The sequence below is a fragment of the Salvia miltiorrhiza genome, chromosome 7 (genome assembly GCF_028751815.1).
Source record: "Salvia miltiorrhiza cultivar Shanhuang (shh) chromosome 7, IMPLAD_Smil_shh, whole genome shotgun sequence".
In the NCBI taxonomy this organism is placed as follows: domain Eukaryota; kingdom Viridiplantae; phylum Streptophyta; class Magnoliopsida; order Lamiales; family Lamiaceae; genus Salvia; species Salvia miltiorrhiza.
In genome coordinates this window covers 20,848,355-20,866,791 of record NC_080393.1, presented here as the reverse complement: position 1 = coordinate 20,866,791, position 18,437 = coordinate 20,848,355, and the positions used below count along the sequence as shown (strand labels likewise).

Below are 18,437 nucleotides of genomic sequence, written 5' to 3'. Positions count from 1 at the left end.
GAGTTATTTTTAACCCTTATATCATCAAGATTTACGATTAATTCATCACTTTGTTGGATGAATTTCAAGAATTGAGTTCAAATATATATATATATATATATATATATATGTGTGTGTGTGTGTGTGTGTGTGTGTGAAGTGGAGAATACCAAAAAGAGTATTTAAATATAAAGAGAATTTAAAGTTTTTCAGAAAATAATTATAAGGTCAATCCTAGTTTGTTTTCTCAAATCTTAGCGTTATTGAAAATCTATCTTCAACTCATATTTTTACTTTAAAAAATGAATTAATATATGAGAGTAGCTACTTTTTTATATAAAATTAAAATCTACCCACTCAAATATTTTTTTTAAAAAATACCCACTTTTTATATTAAATGACTAAATTGCCCCTAAGATTAAAATTAAAAAAATATCCACATATACAACATCAAAAATAGATCTCTTCTCCCTCTCTTCTCTCTTTTTCTTGGCACTCTCTCCGCCACCACCTTGGATCGGCGAACCTCTCGATCTGTTCTGCCGCCGCCACCTTGGACCGGCGAAGGTCCGATGCCGCCGCCGCTTCTCTCTCTCTCTCTCTCATCGCAGATCTTCCCTCCCTCTCAATCTGTTCTGCCGTCGTCGCCTTGGACCGGTGACAGTCCGATGCCCCCGCCGCTGGTTTCGCTGGGCCACCGCCGCCCTATTCCAACTCTTCCCTCCCTGAAAAGTATAGATTCACAACATTTTTAAAGTAATCTTATAATTACGTACAACTTGGATCTAAGATGGTGCGATTTTCTTATAATTATTATAATCATATTATAATTACTTTCCTGAAAATCTCTCTCTCTCTCACAGACACACACAGATCCTGATAGTTGGTGATTTTTGGAGAAAATTTGGATGCCATTTTTTTATTTTTAAATGTGAGAAAATTAAAAAAAAAATTGTAACAAAATTAGAATTCACAATTTTATGTTCTTGAATTTACAACTAACTCAATGAATTCACAATTGAATTATCGGTGTTCGTTGTAAATTCACAACTAGAAATAGTGTTGGTTGTGAATTCAAGTTTTATTGCTTGTGAATTCACGCAAATTCACAACTAACACTATTTATAGTTGTGAATTCACGACTAACACTATTTTTAGTTGTGAATTCAAACTTTAAAACTTGAATTCACAATCAATACTTGTTATTCAGTTGTGAATTCGAGTTTTAAAACTTGAATTCACAACTAAAATAAATCATGGTTGTGAATTCGTGGGTATTTGTAAAAAAATTATATGTCAGGGTAAAATGGTAAATGTAGGTATTTTTTTAAATTCTTTTATCTTAGTGGGTATTTTTTAATTTTACTATTTCAAAGTGGCTATTTTCAAAATCTACTCTAAAAAAATCCTCAATTTTGAAAAGAGTTTGATTTATATTCCGCCTTATTGGATATGGAGACAGAATAATAAATCACTTCATTATAATCTACATTATTATTTATAAAATTACAGAGAATTCCTAAATCCTATAACTCCGGCGAGGTAACTGATCGTGAGATCATTGGATTTTGTAAAACAAGAAATATGATTTTTGAAATGAAAACGTAGGTTGGATATTTTTTTAGAAAAACGCTAAACTTGCCGCCACCAACAATATATAATTAACCCAAGCTTGTATAGTTTCAAAAACATAACATATATATTCTTTTTTTCTTATAAACAAAATAGTTTAAAGCTATTTTTCATTATAAAAATGGAATGCTTTTAAAATAAAAATATATTAATGTTCCTTGCTTTACTTGAAAAAGTAAATGTACTTTTGTAACCTTAATGTTGGAAAATTAATGAAATATCATTGCCTCAGTTTTGATGATATCAAAACACTTAGATCTCTCTTTATTGCATAGGTCTTTTCACTAAACTCTTGTGTTAGAGATTAATTGTTTAGAACAGGACTAATGTCTGAAGATCTTTTGCTGAAGATTGAAGACTGAAGGCAGCATAACTGAAGCGTATTGAACTAAACTACCGAAGGACGCATCCTGACTGAAAACCACCAGTCACCAGTCAGAGATACTCATGCAATTCATGTCATAGTCGAACTAGAGTTCAAATCAAGTACCAGTCGACACTCTACATCGTACTGAAGTAAAGAGTATCAGACACGCTAAATGCTTTTGCAACAGCATTAAATGCCGAGGATTTGAAGATCGTCCTTGCAAGTACCAGAACTTCTCTTTTTCATGTAAAAATGCAGAAGCACAATACTCCAAGGACAACGCAATTCAAATATTTGCTACAAGGAGTATTTGAAGATTGCCACCTCAACCCAAGAAGTGACATTCTCTCACAACGGCAAAAATTCTGAAGACCATCTCTCCAACGGATCTATTCAAGGCTTCGCCTATAAATAGAGTTTGATGAACGCCTGCAATCTTCACCGATTCAAGACATACGCTGAAGGTTTGTCAAAATAACAAACCAGTCCTTTCTTAGATATAACCTTGAATCGAAGAAGAGAGTACCAAACGTTGTAAAATCAGTCTAGCTAATTACCTTAACTCTCTTAGAAATCTAGGTCCTTATTTTATCATAAGCCTAGAATAGATTACTTAAGAGTTACGAACATGTTCTCAATAGTCTTAGTTGGAAGAGATCAAACTCACTTTTCAACCGAGCGAAAATAGTGTTTGAGAAGAGCGAAGTTCAGACTCCGGAGATCTTAGCGAAGCGTTGTCTGGACACAAGTGTGTCTTAGCGTGCTAAGAGTGAGCGAGAAATCCAACCCAGGGTGTTGGTGGGTTTGATGTGCACCTTTAAGCATTAGCTCAGAGTGTTTGTCAGACTAATCATCTGACCGTGAAGTAGGAACGTTGTTTTTGAATCACGTAAAAATTCTTGTGTTCTTTATCTGCTTTCAGTTTTTCTTTATCTGTGCTAAATTTGTTTTCAACTTAACTGGATTAACTGAAAGTGTAACTAAGGATTTTATAAGTGACAAACATTTTCGAAAGGCTATTGGCGTTAAGTTTAAATTTCCACTGCTGAGATATTAGTCTAACTGACCAAATCAACTGATAGTTAGTAAGATCAATAACTCGACTTTGTTTTACAAACTCTAGACTGAAGCCTTACGTGGATATCAGTTAAGCTCAGTGCTCGACTGATGTCAAATTACTGAAGTTACTTCAGTATCAGTCTTTGACCATCTTTCTAACTGAAAGTTGGTTAGTTAGTTTTTTTTTTTTTTTGATCAGAAAAGGAATTTATTAGAGAAAGTTCATGGTACCAGAAGTACCAAACTGGTTACAACAGAAAAGGGGAAATAGAATTGGAGAACCAACAGCTAAAATTAATCTCCACGTCTAACAGCTTAAAGACCTTATTCCAACTCCATAGCCTCGCTTTGATTTCGCCCAGCATTTTCTTGACTTCCCAATTCTTGTTTTGGAATCTACTCTCATTACGACCTTTCCAAATAAGCCAAGTGGTGCAAGTCCAAAGAGCCTCAAGGAATTTCTTACTGTTTTTTCCTCTGCCGTTGTGAATAAAGGAGTGGAAGTGCGCCTCAATGCAGTCTGCCCGAGCGGTGTAGAGCCCAGTCCAATTCTGAATCTCGTTCCAGATCGTTTCTGTCTTCGGGCAGGAGCGAAATAGGTGGTCCGCTGTTTCTTTTTCCTGGCAGATATTAAATCTAAAAATTGTTTTACGCCGCAAAAATAGCCTTCAGGTTTATTCCCCACCCCCATACACCTGTTTATTCAACCCTTCAGAACCTAACACTTAATAATTAAATCGACTGGGTTTAGATTTAGAAGGACATGTATAGCTCCAATTTTTTAAATTTAGTGTGCTTAAATGTTTCTCTAAAAGACATATAGGAGAACTGAAATAGTTTGAGACTTTTTTTTAAGTTATAAGAAGCATCTAAATACAATCAATTATACAATTCGCATGCAGGCGGAACCTCAACATCACCCAACGGTGGGAAAACATCACCGCACGCAGACGAGAAACGTCCTACGTGTGGGACCTCAATACCATCAACTTTGCCACTAGAGCAATGCCTCATTGGCGAAATAATTTGAGATTTCGGTGCACAATCAAAATTACCCCATAGGATGCGCCGATATGATTTACTTTCAATTTAAGAAGTTAAGTAAACTCTGCATTTTAAAGCATCATACTAACTATAGATAGTATTTACGTAAAAATAATTATTAAAAATCGGTTTAATGTGTGCAGATATTAAATCTAAAAATTGTTGCATATTTTGTAAATAAAAAGAAGCAGTAAATCATAATGACTCGGTCCATTAAAAGGAATGCCAGCGGCAGTGGAGCGTTAATGTATTTCTCAACATTCGTCGTCTTTGCTTCATTTTTCTATCTCATTGCTTTGAATTGGTTGTAGCATCGGTGCAACGCATTAGGTAAATTTTATTCTTGTCCAATAATATATAAATCACAGAAACATTTAGAAAATTAGATATGACAGACTCAATCAATAAACATTGGTGAGCATTTTTCTTTTTTCGTTGTTGAATTCGTAATTCTGATGCTGTTCCAATTTGCAGCTGACACTTAAGTGCGTGCTTTTAAAATTCGCGTGTAGAATACTACCCAATATTCGTGTTTTCTTAAGCCATTCATTTTTATTATGCAACTTTTTTTTTGGTTTTTTTACGTAGCACAGACGAATTAATTCTTTTAAGACATTTATTATTATTATTTGAGTGTCCAAGTTGCAATTTTAGACAATTATTATAGAACCGAATGAAAGAAACAATTGCTTTCATGAAACATAAAGACAAGCGGGGCGTGAACAGAAGTGAAAGCTACCACACCCACACGTGACACGCCATTAAAGAAGAAAAACTTGTCAACTCTTTTCCAAATCCATTCCAATCCCAGTAATTAATTCCTCGTTTCATCGCTCACTTCACATTCTTGATTTAAATCTCGCAAACTCCACGTTCCAACCACACGCTACAGAGAGAGAGAGAGAGAAAAAGAGCAGCCTTTTTATTTTATAGCCAAAAGAATTCCAATCTAGAGCGAGAAAAGTTAAACAGAGAGAAAAAGTGAGTGATTATTTTAGCGGCAGCGAATAATTGGTTGCTGATTTGAGAGTGGAAGATTAAAGGTGGGTCAACTAGAAGATAGAAGCATTTAGTTTGAAGAATCACCAAAATAAATATTCCTATATGGGAATGGGATCGATTTCCTTTTCGTACTACAAATAAAAAAGTGTTGCTACTATCATTTTTGTACTACTGAGTAGTACATTTAACTGCCGTTTCTACATTTTTTCAACGTTGGTTGCTCACCATTTTCTGCTTTAAATTTCTCACCTCTTTCCTCGCTAACGCAAACTCGAAATCCTGTTTCCTTGTTGATCATCTCATCTCATCAGGTAAACAAAAACAGAAAAAGATGTTATTTGATGAAAAAGGAAATAAGATTCGAGCATATTGGTAGAATGAATATACAACCCCTGATATTTGATGAAATAAATTATATAGAAAAGTGTAGTAATGATTAATGAGTAAAAAGGTGGATAACTTTTCCCCTTTCGTGATAGCAGAAATGGGGAGCAGTGAGATGGAAATGGAGAGAGCGGATTTGGAAGAGATGAGAGATGAAGCGGAGAGGATTCCTCCATGGAGAGATCAGATCACAGTTCGCGGAATAGCGGCGAGTTTATTGATCGGAAGCATCTACAGCATCATAGTGATGAAGCTGAACCTCACAACAGGGCTTGTTCCGAACCTCAATGTATCAGCTGCGCTTCTCGCATTCGTGCTCATCTCCACGTGGACGAAGCTGCTCGGAAAGGCCGGTTTCGCCGCAGCTCCTTTCACCAGGCAGGAAAACACCATCATCCAGACTTGTGCTGTTGCTTGCTACAGCATAGCTGTCGGAGGTACGGAACAACGCTCAATTTTTTAATTTTTGAGAAGTAATAATGATGATGATGATTGGATGTGGTGGTAACAGGTGGATTTGGGTCTTATCTTCTTGGACTGAATGAGAGGACGTACGAGCAGGCCGGAGTGGATACGGAGGGGAATCCACCTGGCAGTTACAAAGATCCCGGGCTTGATTGGATGATTGGATTTCTGTTTGTTGTTAGCTTCGTTGGATTGTTAGCTTTGGTTCCGCTCAGGAAGGTAGATAAAGGGAGAGAGATGCGACTCTGTTTTCATTAGTTCTGAATCTTCTGATTCTGATGCATGTTGTTGTTGCAGATTATGGTTATAGATTACAAATTACCTTATCCAAGTGGAACTGCAACTGCTGTTCTTATCAATGGATTCCACACTTCTAAAGGGGATAAGATGGCAAAGTATGCTATTTTTTCAATTAGATTAGATTTGAATGTGTGTTAGTTGGAGTTGGCTTATATAGGTCTGCTTGCATACTTCAGGAAACAGATTCAAGGATTCACCAAGTTCTTCACACTGAGTTTCTTGTGGAGTTGCTTCCAGTGGTTCTATTCGGGCGGAGAGAATTGCGGATTCATCAACTTCCCCACGTTAGGCTTGAAAGCTTGGAAACAAACGTGGGGTTTCTTCTTTCTTTCTCGATTTTGACAAGTTGATGCTCACAGCTGAGCTAACCCCATGTATTGAATCCTGCAGATTTTTCTTTGATTTCAGCATGACCTATGTAGGGGCAGGAATGATCTGCTCCCACCTGGTGAACTTGTCCTTGCTCGTGGGAGCTGTGCTTTCTTGGGGCCTCATGTGGCCTCTCATCAGTGAGAAGAAAGGGGACTGGTTTCCCGACGACGTCAAGGAGACTAGTATGAAGAGTCTAAATGGCTACAAGGTCTGTTTGGGATTAACATGTTATCGTTTCATTTTGTTTTACCTGAAAAGATGAAATGGAACCCTTCATTTTCGTCTGCAGGTATTCATATCTATTGCTCTCATTCTTGGTGATGGTCTTTACAATTTTCTCAAGACCCTGTTTTTCACAGTCAGAAGCATGCATGCTACATTCAACAACAAGAATATCGAAGCAGGTGGAGAAGCAACTTTTTTGTGATTCTTGGAATTTTTCTGTATATTTTGCTCACAAGAAACCTCTTGTATGGTTTCAGAAGACAAGAATCAAAGCTTAGACGATCTTCGTCGGAACCAAGTATTCATACGAGACAGCATTCCCATTTGGGTAGCATGTGTGGGGTACACGATTTTCTCTGTGGTTTCCATTATTGTGATCCCCATCATGTTTCCTCAGCTCAAGTGGTACTATGTCGTGGTCGCCTACGTTCTTGCGCCGTCTTTGAGCTTCTGTAATGCTTATGGTGCCGGTCTGACTGACATGAACATGGCATACAACTACGGCAAAATGGCTCTCTTCGTGCTTGCTGCAATGTCAGGGAAGGAGAACGGGGTCGTTGCTGGACTAATTGGGTGTGGTCTGATAAAGTCCATCGTCTCCATATCCTCCGACTTGATGCATGACCTTAAGACGGGCCACCTCACCCTAACCTCGCCTAGATCAATGCTGATCAGCCAGGGAATCGGGACTGCCATTGGCTGCATAGTGGCGCCTCTCTCGTTCTTCCTCTTTTACAAAGCCTTTGATGTGGGGAATCCAAATGGGGAATACAAAGCCCCTTACGCACTCATATATAGGAATATGGCAATTCTTGGAGTCGAAGGCTTCTCCGCCCTGCCTCACCACTGCTTGCAGCTATGTTATGGATTCTTCGCGTTTGCTGTGGCGGCCAACTTGTTGAGAGACACTATGCCGGAGAAGTTGGGGAAATGGGTTCCTCTGCCTATGGCAATGGCGGTACCTTTTCTTGTGGGGGGTTACTTTGCAATTGATATGTGCGTTGGGAGCTTGATTGTGTATCTTTGGCATAGGATTGATAAAACGAAGGCTGGCCTCATGATCCCAGCCGTTGCCTCGGGTCTAATTTGTGGGGATGGATTGTGGATTCTTCCTTCCTCCATTCTTGCTCTAGCCAAGGTCAATCCTCCAATCTGCATGAGCTTCATGCCAACAAAGACCTCCTGACAAACCAAAATATTAGTATTAGTCCTAGTAGCAACGTTTAATTGTAACATTCAATTTTGTCACACGTATTACTCCAACATCATCCAACACATAATCAATTGTACCGCGCTAACATCACAAGTACACTGTACAAGTATTGTGTATGAATGACATTCCTATTATTTACTTAGCTTGTATTCATGCTAAACTAATATTAAACCCAGTTTGAGATGAAGAAACTTGACTCAATATGTATGTCATTAATATAACTTTTGTAACAAATTAGAAAGTAAAGAGGGGCAGAACACCTTGTGGGGTACCTCATAGTGCGTCGGCCATCGCCACATCTCACATAGATTCTAGTTTCGCCTTATCTGCTGAAGCAATAAGAGCAAAAGCAAAATGCACTCAAAGGATTCTAAAAATGATGGTGACAAAATACTAAGATGGCCATCCACCCACTAGCAGATTAGTCTACACCTCTCTATATATTACATTTTTAGCAATAATAACTCTCTCTCGACATGAAACATCATTATTCCACACGAAAACTAAGCAAAAAGAAGTCTTAATATAATAAGAACTCAATAATAGTAGAAAATATAGCCTAAAAAAGAGTAAAAATATTGCATAAATAGAACGCGCATTTGCACCACAAATATACTAGCTGGAGGAATACTCTCATAATTAATTAGTACAGAAGCTTTGTAGAAATGTACAATGATAAGCAAATTAGTATAGCTTGACACACCATCCCTCACATATGAAACGGTACCCACATCCCGATCCAAATACAAATATATTACCGGATAAAAGTATTTGATAAACAAATGATGCAAGAGATACTTACATACAATGGAGCAACAAAGTCACACCACCAAACTACATGTTAACCTCACATAGGAATATATGCTGAAGAAGTAATTCAAAAAGCAGCCGCTATGTATTCCTGCACATTGATTTAGTTCATCAATTACCGTACGCAACAACCACACACCCCAGAAAACTCACTTTAAAGGTCGAATGGTCAAGCACCATAGATAGGGCCCAAGAATCCATTACAGAGATTCTGATTTAACACCATGGTAAGTGGTTGAGAGATAAGATTACAAACAAGCAATTGATCTTTCGCCTCATGCCTCAAGGTAAAAAAGAATAACGCATAGCATTCCGCCTTTAGTGGATGCAGAGACTTGTCCAACTTTAGGACCACAATCTGCATATAATGGTAGGTAAGGTAAATGCATTAATGATTTTGAATCTAAGAAATAAAATGTCTCCTGCTCTTAGAGTAGACAGAAAGTCAAGTAAAGAAAAATATGAATTTCAGTATTTTTGTTCATAGCGTTTTATGAGTGGGATTGAGCCTCCCTAGCAACTATACCTTACAATATCACAATTCACCTGGAACTAGAATCGATCAAAGAAACTAATCGTCAAGTTTCTAGTTACTGCATGATTCAATCTATCTGAACCATTTAAGAAATGCAGGAAAACGGTGAAAAAATACAAAAGAACCACTGCTCAATAAGATTAGCAAACTAATCGATCGAATAATAACAATTACTAATGCTCAATAATAATTTGCAGAAAATCGGACGAATAAGCCAAAAAACAAGAACAGCGACGCAGTGCAACTTGTTTAAACATTTTTCTAATTTTCTAAAATTGACAGGCAATGAACCAAGATTAAATCCTCATATCAACAGTTATGCAAAGATTCTCAGCAATCGATAACATAGTCATTGGAAAAGGATCAAAAACTGCTTCACGGCCATTAGAATTGACATTCGTCATCTGCAAAATTGAGAAGCGGAACCGGTGGGTTCGGCTAAAGTGAGAACAATCAAATCGGAAGAAAAGTAGGAGTAAATTAAAATCATTTTGTCTGTATCACCTCAACAGATTTATTTTCATCAACAAATCAATAATTAGCTGAAGGGGCTTCTTAGTTCCTTCTTCCACTAGCATCCTCTCAGAATTCAGAAGCTGAGAAAGACACGTGCGAATTAAGTGAGTGGCCACACCGAGTAAAACTCTTCCTTTCCCCGCCGTCGGGCAACCTCCCAAAACTCTTTTGGACAAAAAAAAAAACATTTAGACTTGACAAAATTTGTGTCGACCGATTGATTAATTGATTAATAGACGCGTAATCAATTTATCAATTGATAAAAACATTTTGAATTGTCTTAACCGTGTGAAATATTTGTAATTAAAAAAAAAAACGGAGCAAAAGATTTATTAGACATAATTAAAATGAGTAGTTGTCTATAACATAAATAATCCACTGCCCATCATGGGTAAGCATAATGTGTCGCCAGCTGATGTAGTAATTGTAACTAAAGTAAGATGATTTTAATTAAAATCAGATTTATTAATTCTCTTTCCTAACTAAAATTATCACATCAGTAGTGAACACGTTATGCTTGCTCATAGTAGATAGGTGATCGGTTCTGTATCTATCAATATTGTTTCAATAAATTATACTCCTTCCGTTCCTTCAAAATTTGCCCCAAAAAGAGCGGCACGATTTATAATAAAAACTGGTAAAAAATTGTTTGATGGTGGGGTCATGTACAAAAATAGAAAGTAAGGAGATTGTGGCAAACTTTTGGGGGACACCTAAAATATAAAATTGGGGCAAACTTTTTGGGGACTGAGGGAGTACTACATTCGTCCCATTTAATATGATCTTTTTGTCATTTTGATATGTTCCATTACAAATTACTCATTAAAAAAAAACTCATTTATCTCACAAAAAGTTATAGGCACCACTAATTTTAATCACTTTTATCATTTAATCACCCTTCTTTTTAATTGTGTTAATGGGCAAAAATGCCCTATCCCTTATGTGTTTTTTGAAAAATGCTCTCTCTTATCATAGAAAGCATTCTATGCCCTAAATATGTGAAGTGCCTAATTTACCCTTTGATGTTGATGGGTTGCTTGGTTTTTTGTGAAAGTCTTACACATTTGATCGATTTGACAGCCATCGGTCATAAAAGTCAACGATTTGACAGCTATCAATCAAGAGTACATATGATCGGTGGGTGGCTAGATCATGTGTCCGCCTGGCCGGACACATGTTTTCACCGGCCGGACACATGATTTTATCGGTCGGACACGGGCGGACATATGTTTTCACCGGTCGGACACATGATTTTATCGGTCAGACATGTGTCCGATCGATAAAATCATGTGTCCGGCCGGTGAAATCATGTGTCCGCCCGGCCGGACACATGTGATCTAGCCACCCACCGGTCACATGTACTCTTGACTGATAGTTGTCAAATCGTTGACTTTTATGATTGATAGCTGTCAAATCGGTCAAATGTGTAAGACTTTCACAAAAAACCAAGTAAACCCATCAAATCAAAGGGTACTTAAAGAATAGGACATAGAATGCTTTGTATAATAAGATATGCCATTTTTACAAAAAAAGATAAGGAAGTGGGCACTTTAAATTTTTACTCTTTTTTAATTTGCGCACCAAAAAGTAAATGGTCGTGTCAAAATGAGGCGGAGGGAGTAGTTAATTTTAACCATGTCGGACAAAATTATATTGATCTTTTTTTGTTTACGTAAAAAAAAGGGCTATATGTTAGTATTTGTTTTTGTTCTCTCTCTCTCAAACCCTAATTTTATTCATTGTGCCTCTCTCTCCAATGAGTTTTTTTTTTCCTGACAACCTCTTATTTGATTTTCTTCATCGTCTTCGTCAATATTTTCAATTTTTCATTTTATACGAATTCGGTGAAAACTGAGTTCAAAAAGTTTCGGTTATACGAGAGTTATGAGATGCAAATCAAAATCTAAGAAAATGTAGAACAAAATCGTACAAATTCGTTCCATCCGTATCAATATATGTCTTGTCAGCCGAAAAAATGGATGGTCCAAATCTACCTACTGGTAAAGTATATTCTTGGAATAGTATGCTATTCGTGCATTATATTGATTTATTTGTAAAAAAATTTAATTTATTCATTATTATCATTTTTTGCAAAATATAGAGACGTGATCTAGTGAAAATCATATTTTTTTGTGATAATTGAGAACCATGTACTAACATATAGAATACATGACAAAAGATCATCAGGTCGTGAACAACTTAATATAACAAATATATATGATGGAAATTGTCATGTATCTATCTAGTTGTATCACTTTATTCACTTCTTATTCATAAATTTTATGTATTTGCCCATGACTCTCTAAGTTTTCACAAAAGATAATAGTTCTTGTCCGATCTTTTACTATATAGTATTTTTGGAAAAATAATATTTTAGTAGTAAAAAATATAAATGAGCTAGGCTTAAAATTGTTAAATGGGCTGGGCAGGCCCAAGGCTAGGCCTATATTGATTTCTTTTATATGTAAAATAAATTAATTAATATAAATGAGATATGAGTATGCTAATTAAAGTACATGTAGTACAAAAATTTGCCAACCTTTTTTATTGTATAATATTGCAGTGCACGTTGGAATTCACCAACCCATTTGACTGCGTAATTGGTCAGTCGCTAACCAATTTAGTGAGTCTCAACAGTTCTGTCTAACCAATTCTTGACTATGTAATTAGCGCTAAAAGTTTCAAATTAATACTTTCACTTCGGGAAGAAGTTGCGCCATATTTTATACCTAAATCAACTCACGAGTACATTTTAAATGATTCAACCTAAATTGTGATCACTATATTCTTGTACGTTTCAATTTATTATTCTAGATGATTGCAACCGCTACTACTCTTGCTGATTTCTCTCAATACTAATATTGCTTATAACCACCCAATCAGGACCAGTCATGAAAGCGCTCACCACCTTAAGTCATCTTATGAAAGTTGTATGAATTCAAGTTACATTTTAATATCCAATCGACATATTTTAAACATGCGTCTATTTTAAAATTAATAACAAATAATGTATACATTATATAAATTAATATTCACACAGCCAAACGCCATAAGAGAACTGGATTTCGAATCCGCAGGATTTAAACTATTTGATGAAAAATAATGGAATACATATATTTTTTTTTCTCATTTTTCTACTCTTTTCACACGTTCATTCAATTGGACTAAAATTTGGGTACGAAGGAATCTTTTCTCGAATAGCCTATTTTTCACATTTCCACTCCAGTTCATGATAATATTATCACAAGTCATAGGTGTGATAATATTTTCCTATATTATATATTCCCTTCGTCCCAATATTAGTGGTCACATTCTTTTCGGCACTGAGATTAAAAAATTGAGTGTGGACCATCAAAATTATTGAGTTAATTAAGATACTTTCTTCCTCATTTCACTTTTTTCTTCCTGTCCACCGACCACCTCTCATCCATCGCCTCCCTCCTCCGACGAAGTCACCGCCTCCCTCACCTCTCTGCCTGCCACTACCAAACACCTACCTCTCAGATTTTCTTTATCTCTATCCCAAGAACATACATCTATTTTTTGGCAACGATGCTGCCGGCGAGTAATCACTGTCAAGAATCCCCTATTTTCTTTCGATCTGAAACCCAATTCCAATATAAAAAAAAAAATGACATCAAATCTTGCCCAAGTCTTATCTCCTCCAATCAGATCCAAAATCCAGAAAAAAAAAATGTCCGATCAATTCTTTACGTATGCAACTGCCAATTTCAGAGAAACAAGAAACCAAACCTTCTCTCCCAGACCCCTGTTCGCCCTCTCCCTTCTGCACATTCCGAAAATAGAATTTTAAACCCAAGTTCTTCCATTTTTTACTTGTTCTCCCTTAGATCTGTGAGTATAGGGAAATAGCAGAAAGGATGAGGGCCGAGAAGCAGCGTGTCATATCCCGGCTTTTAATCACTAATTAAAGACTGAATTATTAATAATTAGGGTTCGGCATCCATTAATAATAAAACTGGTTTAATTTATTTAATTGTTATATATGTATTTTGATGTGCTAAATTCTTATTATTATTTGAATCCGTTTGAGATTTAAAGAATTATTGAAGCAGTCAATAATTTATTTTCTAATTTAATAATTGACTTAGCAAAGTCAAGTTATTAATTTATATACGACAGAAATAGTATTTCTATTATTTAATTGAAGTCGTGATTAATTTTCGACTTATAAAACGAGTTATAAAATATGTAATTTGTAGAGAGTTATAACGAAGCTTCGTTATATGGAAACCCGGAATTAGTATTACAAATACGTTATCATATACTTTTCATTTCCACATACATCTATCTCTTAAATAAATTGATGGTGTTGGAAACACTCATCATATGCAAATTATTCCACTAATTCCACTAATTCCACTAAACACTCTTTACACTCATCATTGCCGGCCATCTTCTACACTCATTCCACTAAATAATCATTATTCCACTACCTCCCCACTACTACACCCTTTTTCCCCACCAATACACCTAACTCTCCACACACTTCATTTTTTTTATTTCTCCACCACTACATTCCATATTCAGCACTACATCTTGCAGATTCCTCATTAAGAAATCCTCTCTCTCTAATCTTCTAAATTACCATTTTCTTTCCTCCTACTCCTCACGGGTCCTTCAAAGAAATTATCAAGTTTGTTTCAAGTTCCAAATCAAGAATCAAGGTGTGTAAATTTTGTTTATTTCCTCCATTTAATTTTTCGAGGATTACATTCTAACACCTAGCATCATTTATGCAGAAGCCACAAATCCTCATCTGCCTCTTCAAGGTTATTTCCAGCATAAACAACTTCTTTTAGATTATTATTGCTTCAATTACATCATCTTATCAAGCATCAGAGGACCACCAACAAACAAACACACACTCATAATCATTATTTTCACCTAACTATTACAATTACAAGGATTTCAAGATCTGATAAAAAGAAATGATGAAAGAACAGAATTTCTAAACAAAAACCCTAACTTTCTATATGTGAATCTGGACTGAAATTGGGCCTTCTTGTGTCTTTATTGTGTGTGACCGGGGACGGAGGGAGGAGTGAGAGCAGCCGACGGCTGCTCAGGGCCGGCGACGGCGACGGCTCGGCGGCAAGCCGCCGCCTTTTCCTTTTTCTGTCAGACATTGGGAGGAGAGGAGAAAGATTAATTGAGTTTTAGATTTAGAAAAGAGAGAAAAGGGGAATAAGTAGGAAAGGGGAAAGGACTTATCTTCTCCGGCAGAGACGGCGGCGACGCGGCGGAAGCAGCGGCACGAGCGGCGGCCCTTCGGGATGCCGTTGCTCGACCGGCCGAGGGGGAGAAAGAAGAGCAGGCAGCGGTGCTGTTGAGGTCGTCGCGGCGGCACTGTGGTCGCCGGGGTGACTGCCCACCGCGAGCAGGAAGAGAGAGAGAGATACCGAGAGGGGATGGGCCGTGAGGAGGCGCGGCTGCCGTCGATTCACCGGGACAGGAGCAGGACGACGGCGATATGCCGGACCTTCGCCGATCTCGGGCGGCGGCGGCAGAAACGAGGAGAGGGAGAGAGATGAGCTGTGTGTGTGTGTGTGCGTTTCTTGAAGTGAGAGGGAGAGACGTGAGAGAGGCGAGAGAGATGAGTGTTGTGTGTGCTGAGTGTGTGTGTTTGTGTATATATGTTAGTATTAGATTTTTTTTTAAATTTGGGCTTAAGCCCTATAATGAGGATGGGCCGAAAATTTTTTAAAAAAAAGAGTGGGCCGATTTTATTTTATTTCTGTTGGGCCCATTTTGCCTTTAAATCTGATGGGTTTTTATTTAATAGGTTTAGGCCCAATTTTAATTAAGTTTTGAGCTGTTATTTAAATATAGGCCTACGAATTTTGGCCTTAATTCTATAAAAAAAAATGTTTGATTTTTCACTAAATTATTTAGTGAATTTAAATCTCTTGATTTAAATTTTAATATTGGGAGTTGGATTATTTATTCTAAATGAAGTCCATTCTATTATTTAAATTATTAATGGACTTTAAAGCAAATATTTTGGGATTAAGCCCCATTTATTACATGATAAAATTATTTTCAAAGCTTACGAGTATGGATTTTTTTTTAAATGGTTAAAATGTTTTATTTCATCTCAATGGATTTTAAAATGTTTTATTATTTATAAATGAATAATGGAATTTCTTATTTATTTACATGATAAAAAAATGTGGAATTGTGTTATAGAATGATTAAGTATATGATTTACTTTATCAAATGAGCTTGGGATTTAATTGAGATATTAAATTGCTAAGCATGTGTTTATAAATGATTTATTTATTTAAGTGATGAAAATGTGCGAAGTATGAGAAAGCATGATTTATAATGATTAAATTTTCAGGGTGATAATATATAGCTTGTTCTTAATTAATGGAGTACTTGACTAAATGACGGGTGTAGAGGGAGGTTATGGATTATGTACATGTTGATGTTCGAACAAATGGGTTCGAACCTATATGATAGTTACATGATAATTGGTTACATTTTATTGATTGAATGAAACGAGATTAATATGGATGCTAGAACCCTAAAACATTAAAAGATACCTTAGGCACGTAGAATTAGACTTTGTCTTATGACAATTTCTTCACGAACTTATCGACTCTTCATCAATGAAGGTCCGGGCGACAGAAAGTGAAGCAGAAGAAGAAACGACTCCACGCCAGCTTTAAGAACAATTGAGGTGGGCATTATTTTATTATTACGTATATAGAGATCCCCTGCGTGACGTAGGCCTCATATGCGAATATATATGCATGATATGTTTTGACTATTTATTCAGTTCTTATGAAATGCTTATAGGTTTAATGCCCTTTATGAAAATGAAAATGTTATGAAAATGAAATGTTTATGAAATGATTGACTGCCAAAATGTTTATGTTTTTATATGTATCCTATCTGTGTTGGTTCGCCAACTTTAAAGGAAATCCAATTGGGATCATATGCTAGACAAAGGTTGCTAGCTAGGGTTAACGTGTACACTTATGGAGACCGCGAGTCGCTTGCGACCGGTCTTGGCGTCCGTGGTAAGGAGGCCTCCTTCCCGGCGCGTGATAGAAAGGACAGATATGGATCATATAGACTGAAAATGGGATGCATCCACCTTTATGAAAATAAACGAAATGTTTTAGTAAGCGCAGGTCATTTATGAAAACCCCTGTGTGTTACTGTTATGGCAGTTCAATTTATATATGTATGCATGTTGTATTTTCAGCTTATGTCACTGAGTATTTTTATACTCAGCCCTGCATGTATTTCTAAATGTGCAGGTTGAGCAGGCGATGGAATGGATCGGTGTTGAGCGGATTTCCCTTTTGATGTTTATGTAATGAAACCTTGAGTATGCATCTCCATATGCATAACTCACACGTTTTTCCGCTGCAAACACTCTGAATTTGTTATCGTATTGTGGAACTTATTACTCCTTCATTTTGTTTAACTTTCATTTGGGGTTTAGTCGTTATGGCTGGCTCATTTGTTAATTACCCAAGTGGTTATATATATATATATATATATATATATATATATACCACTAGTTTGTTGTTATTAATGTTGGTTATTTAGTAAATCCCTTTTAAATTTCCATTTCTTATTGTTCACCCAAGTCATAACCCCGGTTAACCCGTCATTGGGATAGTGGGCTGTGACAGAGTGGTATCAGAGCAGTTCGTTTGCTCTGGCCCTAGAAACCTTATTCTAAAAAAAAGCCAAGTCTAGTTTGATTCACTAGACATACGTGGGTTAATACGACACCGCTCAACACTCCATTGCATCGTGCTCAATCAAGGAAAAAGGTAACTGCAGTTACAGCGTTTTAAAGATGTTATTGTTCTAAACTGTTTCATGAAAATGTTTATGTAAAGAGCATGCTATGATGAATTATTGAATGTTTTGCCTTTCATTGAAATGTTGAATGTTTTGCCTTTCATGGCATATCATTGCAGTTATGATGTTATGATAAGAAGAATGATAGAGAATTGACACATGCTTTCCCCAGAAAACATAGATTGCTATAAGTTGCATGATCATGATTCTAAAAGAACATAGACTGCTGGATTAGTAGGATATCTCTACAATCTAGATTCTTAAGGTGATGATGTAGAAGAATGAAAAAGAACTTAGAGCATTTCAGCTTCCACAATGAAACAATGGTTCTTTTGAACTACAAAGAGGAATGAAAAGACATGTACGCGTTGAAGGAAAAACACGGGATGATGATACAAGACGAATTCAAGGCAAACGCTGCATCAAGGGTTTGAGCATAGTCTCTACGTTCAAATGTTCACACGCGATGGAACACCGAATCGACTTTTAGTACACGATAGATTTTAAGAACAGTATGCTTTGCCTATATATATGTATATATTTGTGTACATGTTATACGTGGGGGTTTGGGTTCAATAGGACATAGAACTTTAAATTAAGCTTTTGGTTTGCCAGTACGAACTTGAGTTTTATTATTATGAATAGTTGTCCACGGCTTTCTAAGTTCGGGATGATGTCTCCCGTGT

The 18,437-nt window shown here is 36.5% G+C and overlaps 1 protein-coding gene and 2 long non-coding RNA genes across 9 annotated transcripts; 2 read left to right on the top strand and 1 right to left on the bottom strand.

Annotated features, from left to right (window-relative positions):
• Positions 1-4,776: 4,776 nt before the first annotated feature.
• Positions 4,777-8,184, top strand: LOC130993344 (metal-nicotianamine transporter YSL3-like). Of its 6 annotated transcripts, none has more exons than XM_057918202.1 (8): positions 4,777-5,124; positions 5,566-5,904; positions 5,979-6,151; positions 6,230-6,327; positions 6,409-6,543; positions 6,623-6,812; positions 6,894-7,008; positions 7,087-8,184. In XM_057918202.1, the coding sequence occupies exons 2-8, from the start codon at positions 5,568-5,570 to the stop codon at positions 8,013-8,015; spliced, it is 1,977 nt and encodes a 658-aa protein (XP_057774185.1). In that variant the 5' UTR covers positions 4,777-5,124; positions 5,566-5,567; the 3' UTR covers positions 8,016-8,184. The 6 variants fall into 6 exon arrangements, with proteins under 6 accessions (XP_057774185.1, XP_057774187.1, XP_057774186.1 ...); XM_057918204.1 differs by having other exon boundaries at positions 4,930-5,124; positions 6,641-6,812; XM_057918203.1 differs by lacking the exon at positions 4,777-5,124 and adding an exon at positions 5,252-5,394 and having other exon boundaries at positions 6,641-6,812.
• Positions 7,010-10,242, bottom strand: LOC130993347 (uncharacterized). 2 transcript variants are annotated; one of them, XR_009091639.1, is made up of 6 exons: positions 9,892-10,242; positions 9,379-9,791; positions 9,006-9,210; positions 8,845-8,943; positions 8,315-8,371; positions 7,010-8,011 (listed from the first exon to the last, which is right to left on the bottom strand). It is a non-coding gene; the product is annotated as an uncharacterized LOC130993347 (long non-coding RNA). The 2 variants fall into 2 exon arrangements; XR_009091638.1 differs by lacking the exon at positions 9,379-9,791 and having other exon boundaries at positions 7,010-8,943; positions 9,030-9,210; positions 9,892-10,190.
• A 3,864-nt stretch (positions 10,243-14,106) lies between these two features.
• LOC130993348 (uncharacterized) lies at positions 14,107-17,868 on the top strand. The gene is made up of 4 exons (XR_009091640.1): positions 14,107-14,591; positions 14,667-14,696; positions 16,545-16,609; positions 17,196-17,868. It is a non-coding gene; the product is annotated as an uncharacterized LOC130993348 (long non-coding RNA).
• Positions 17,869-18,437: the final 569 nt, after the last annotated feature.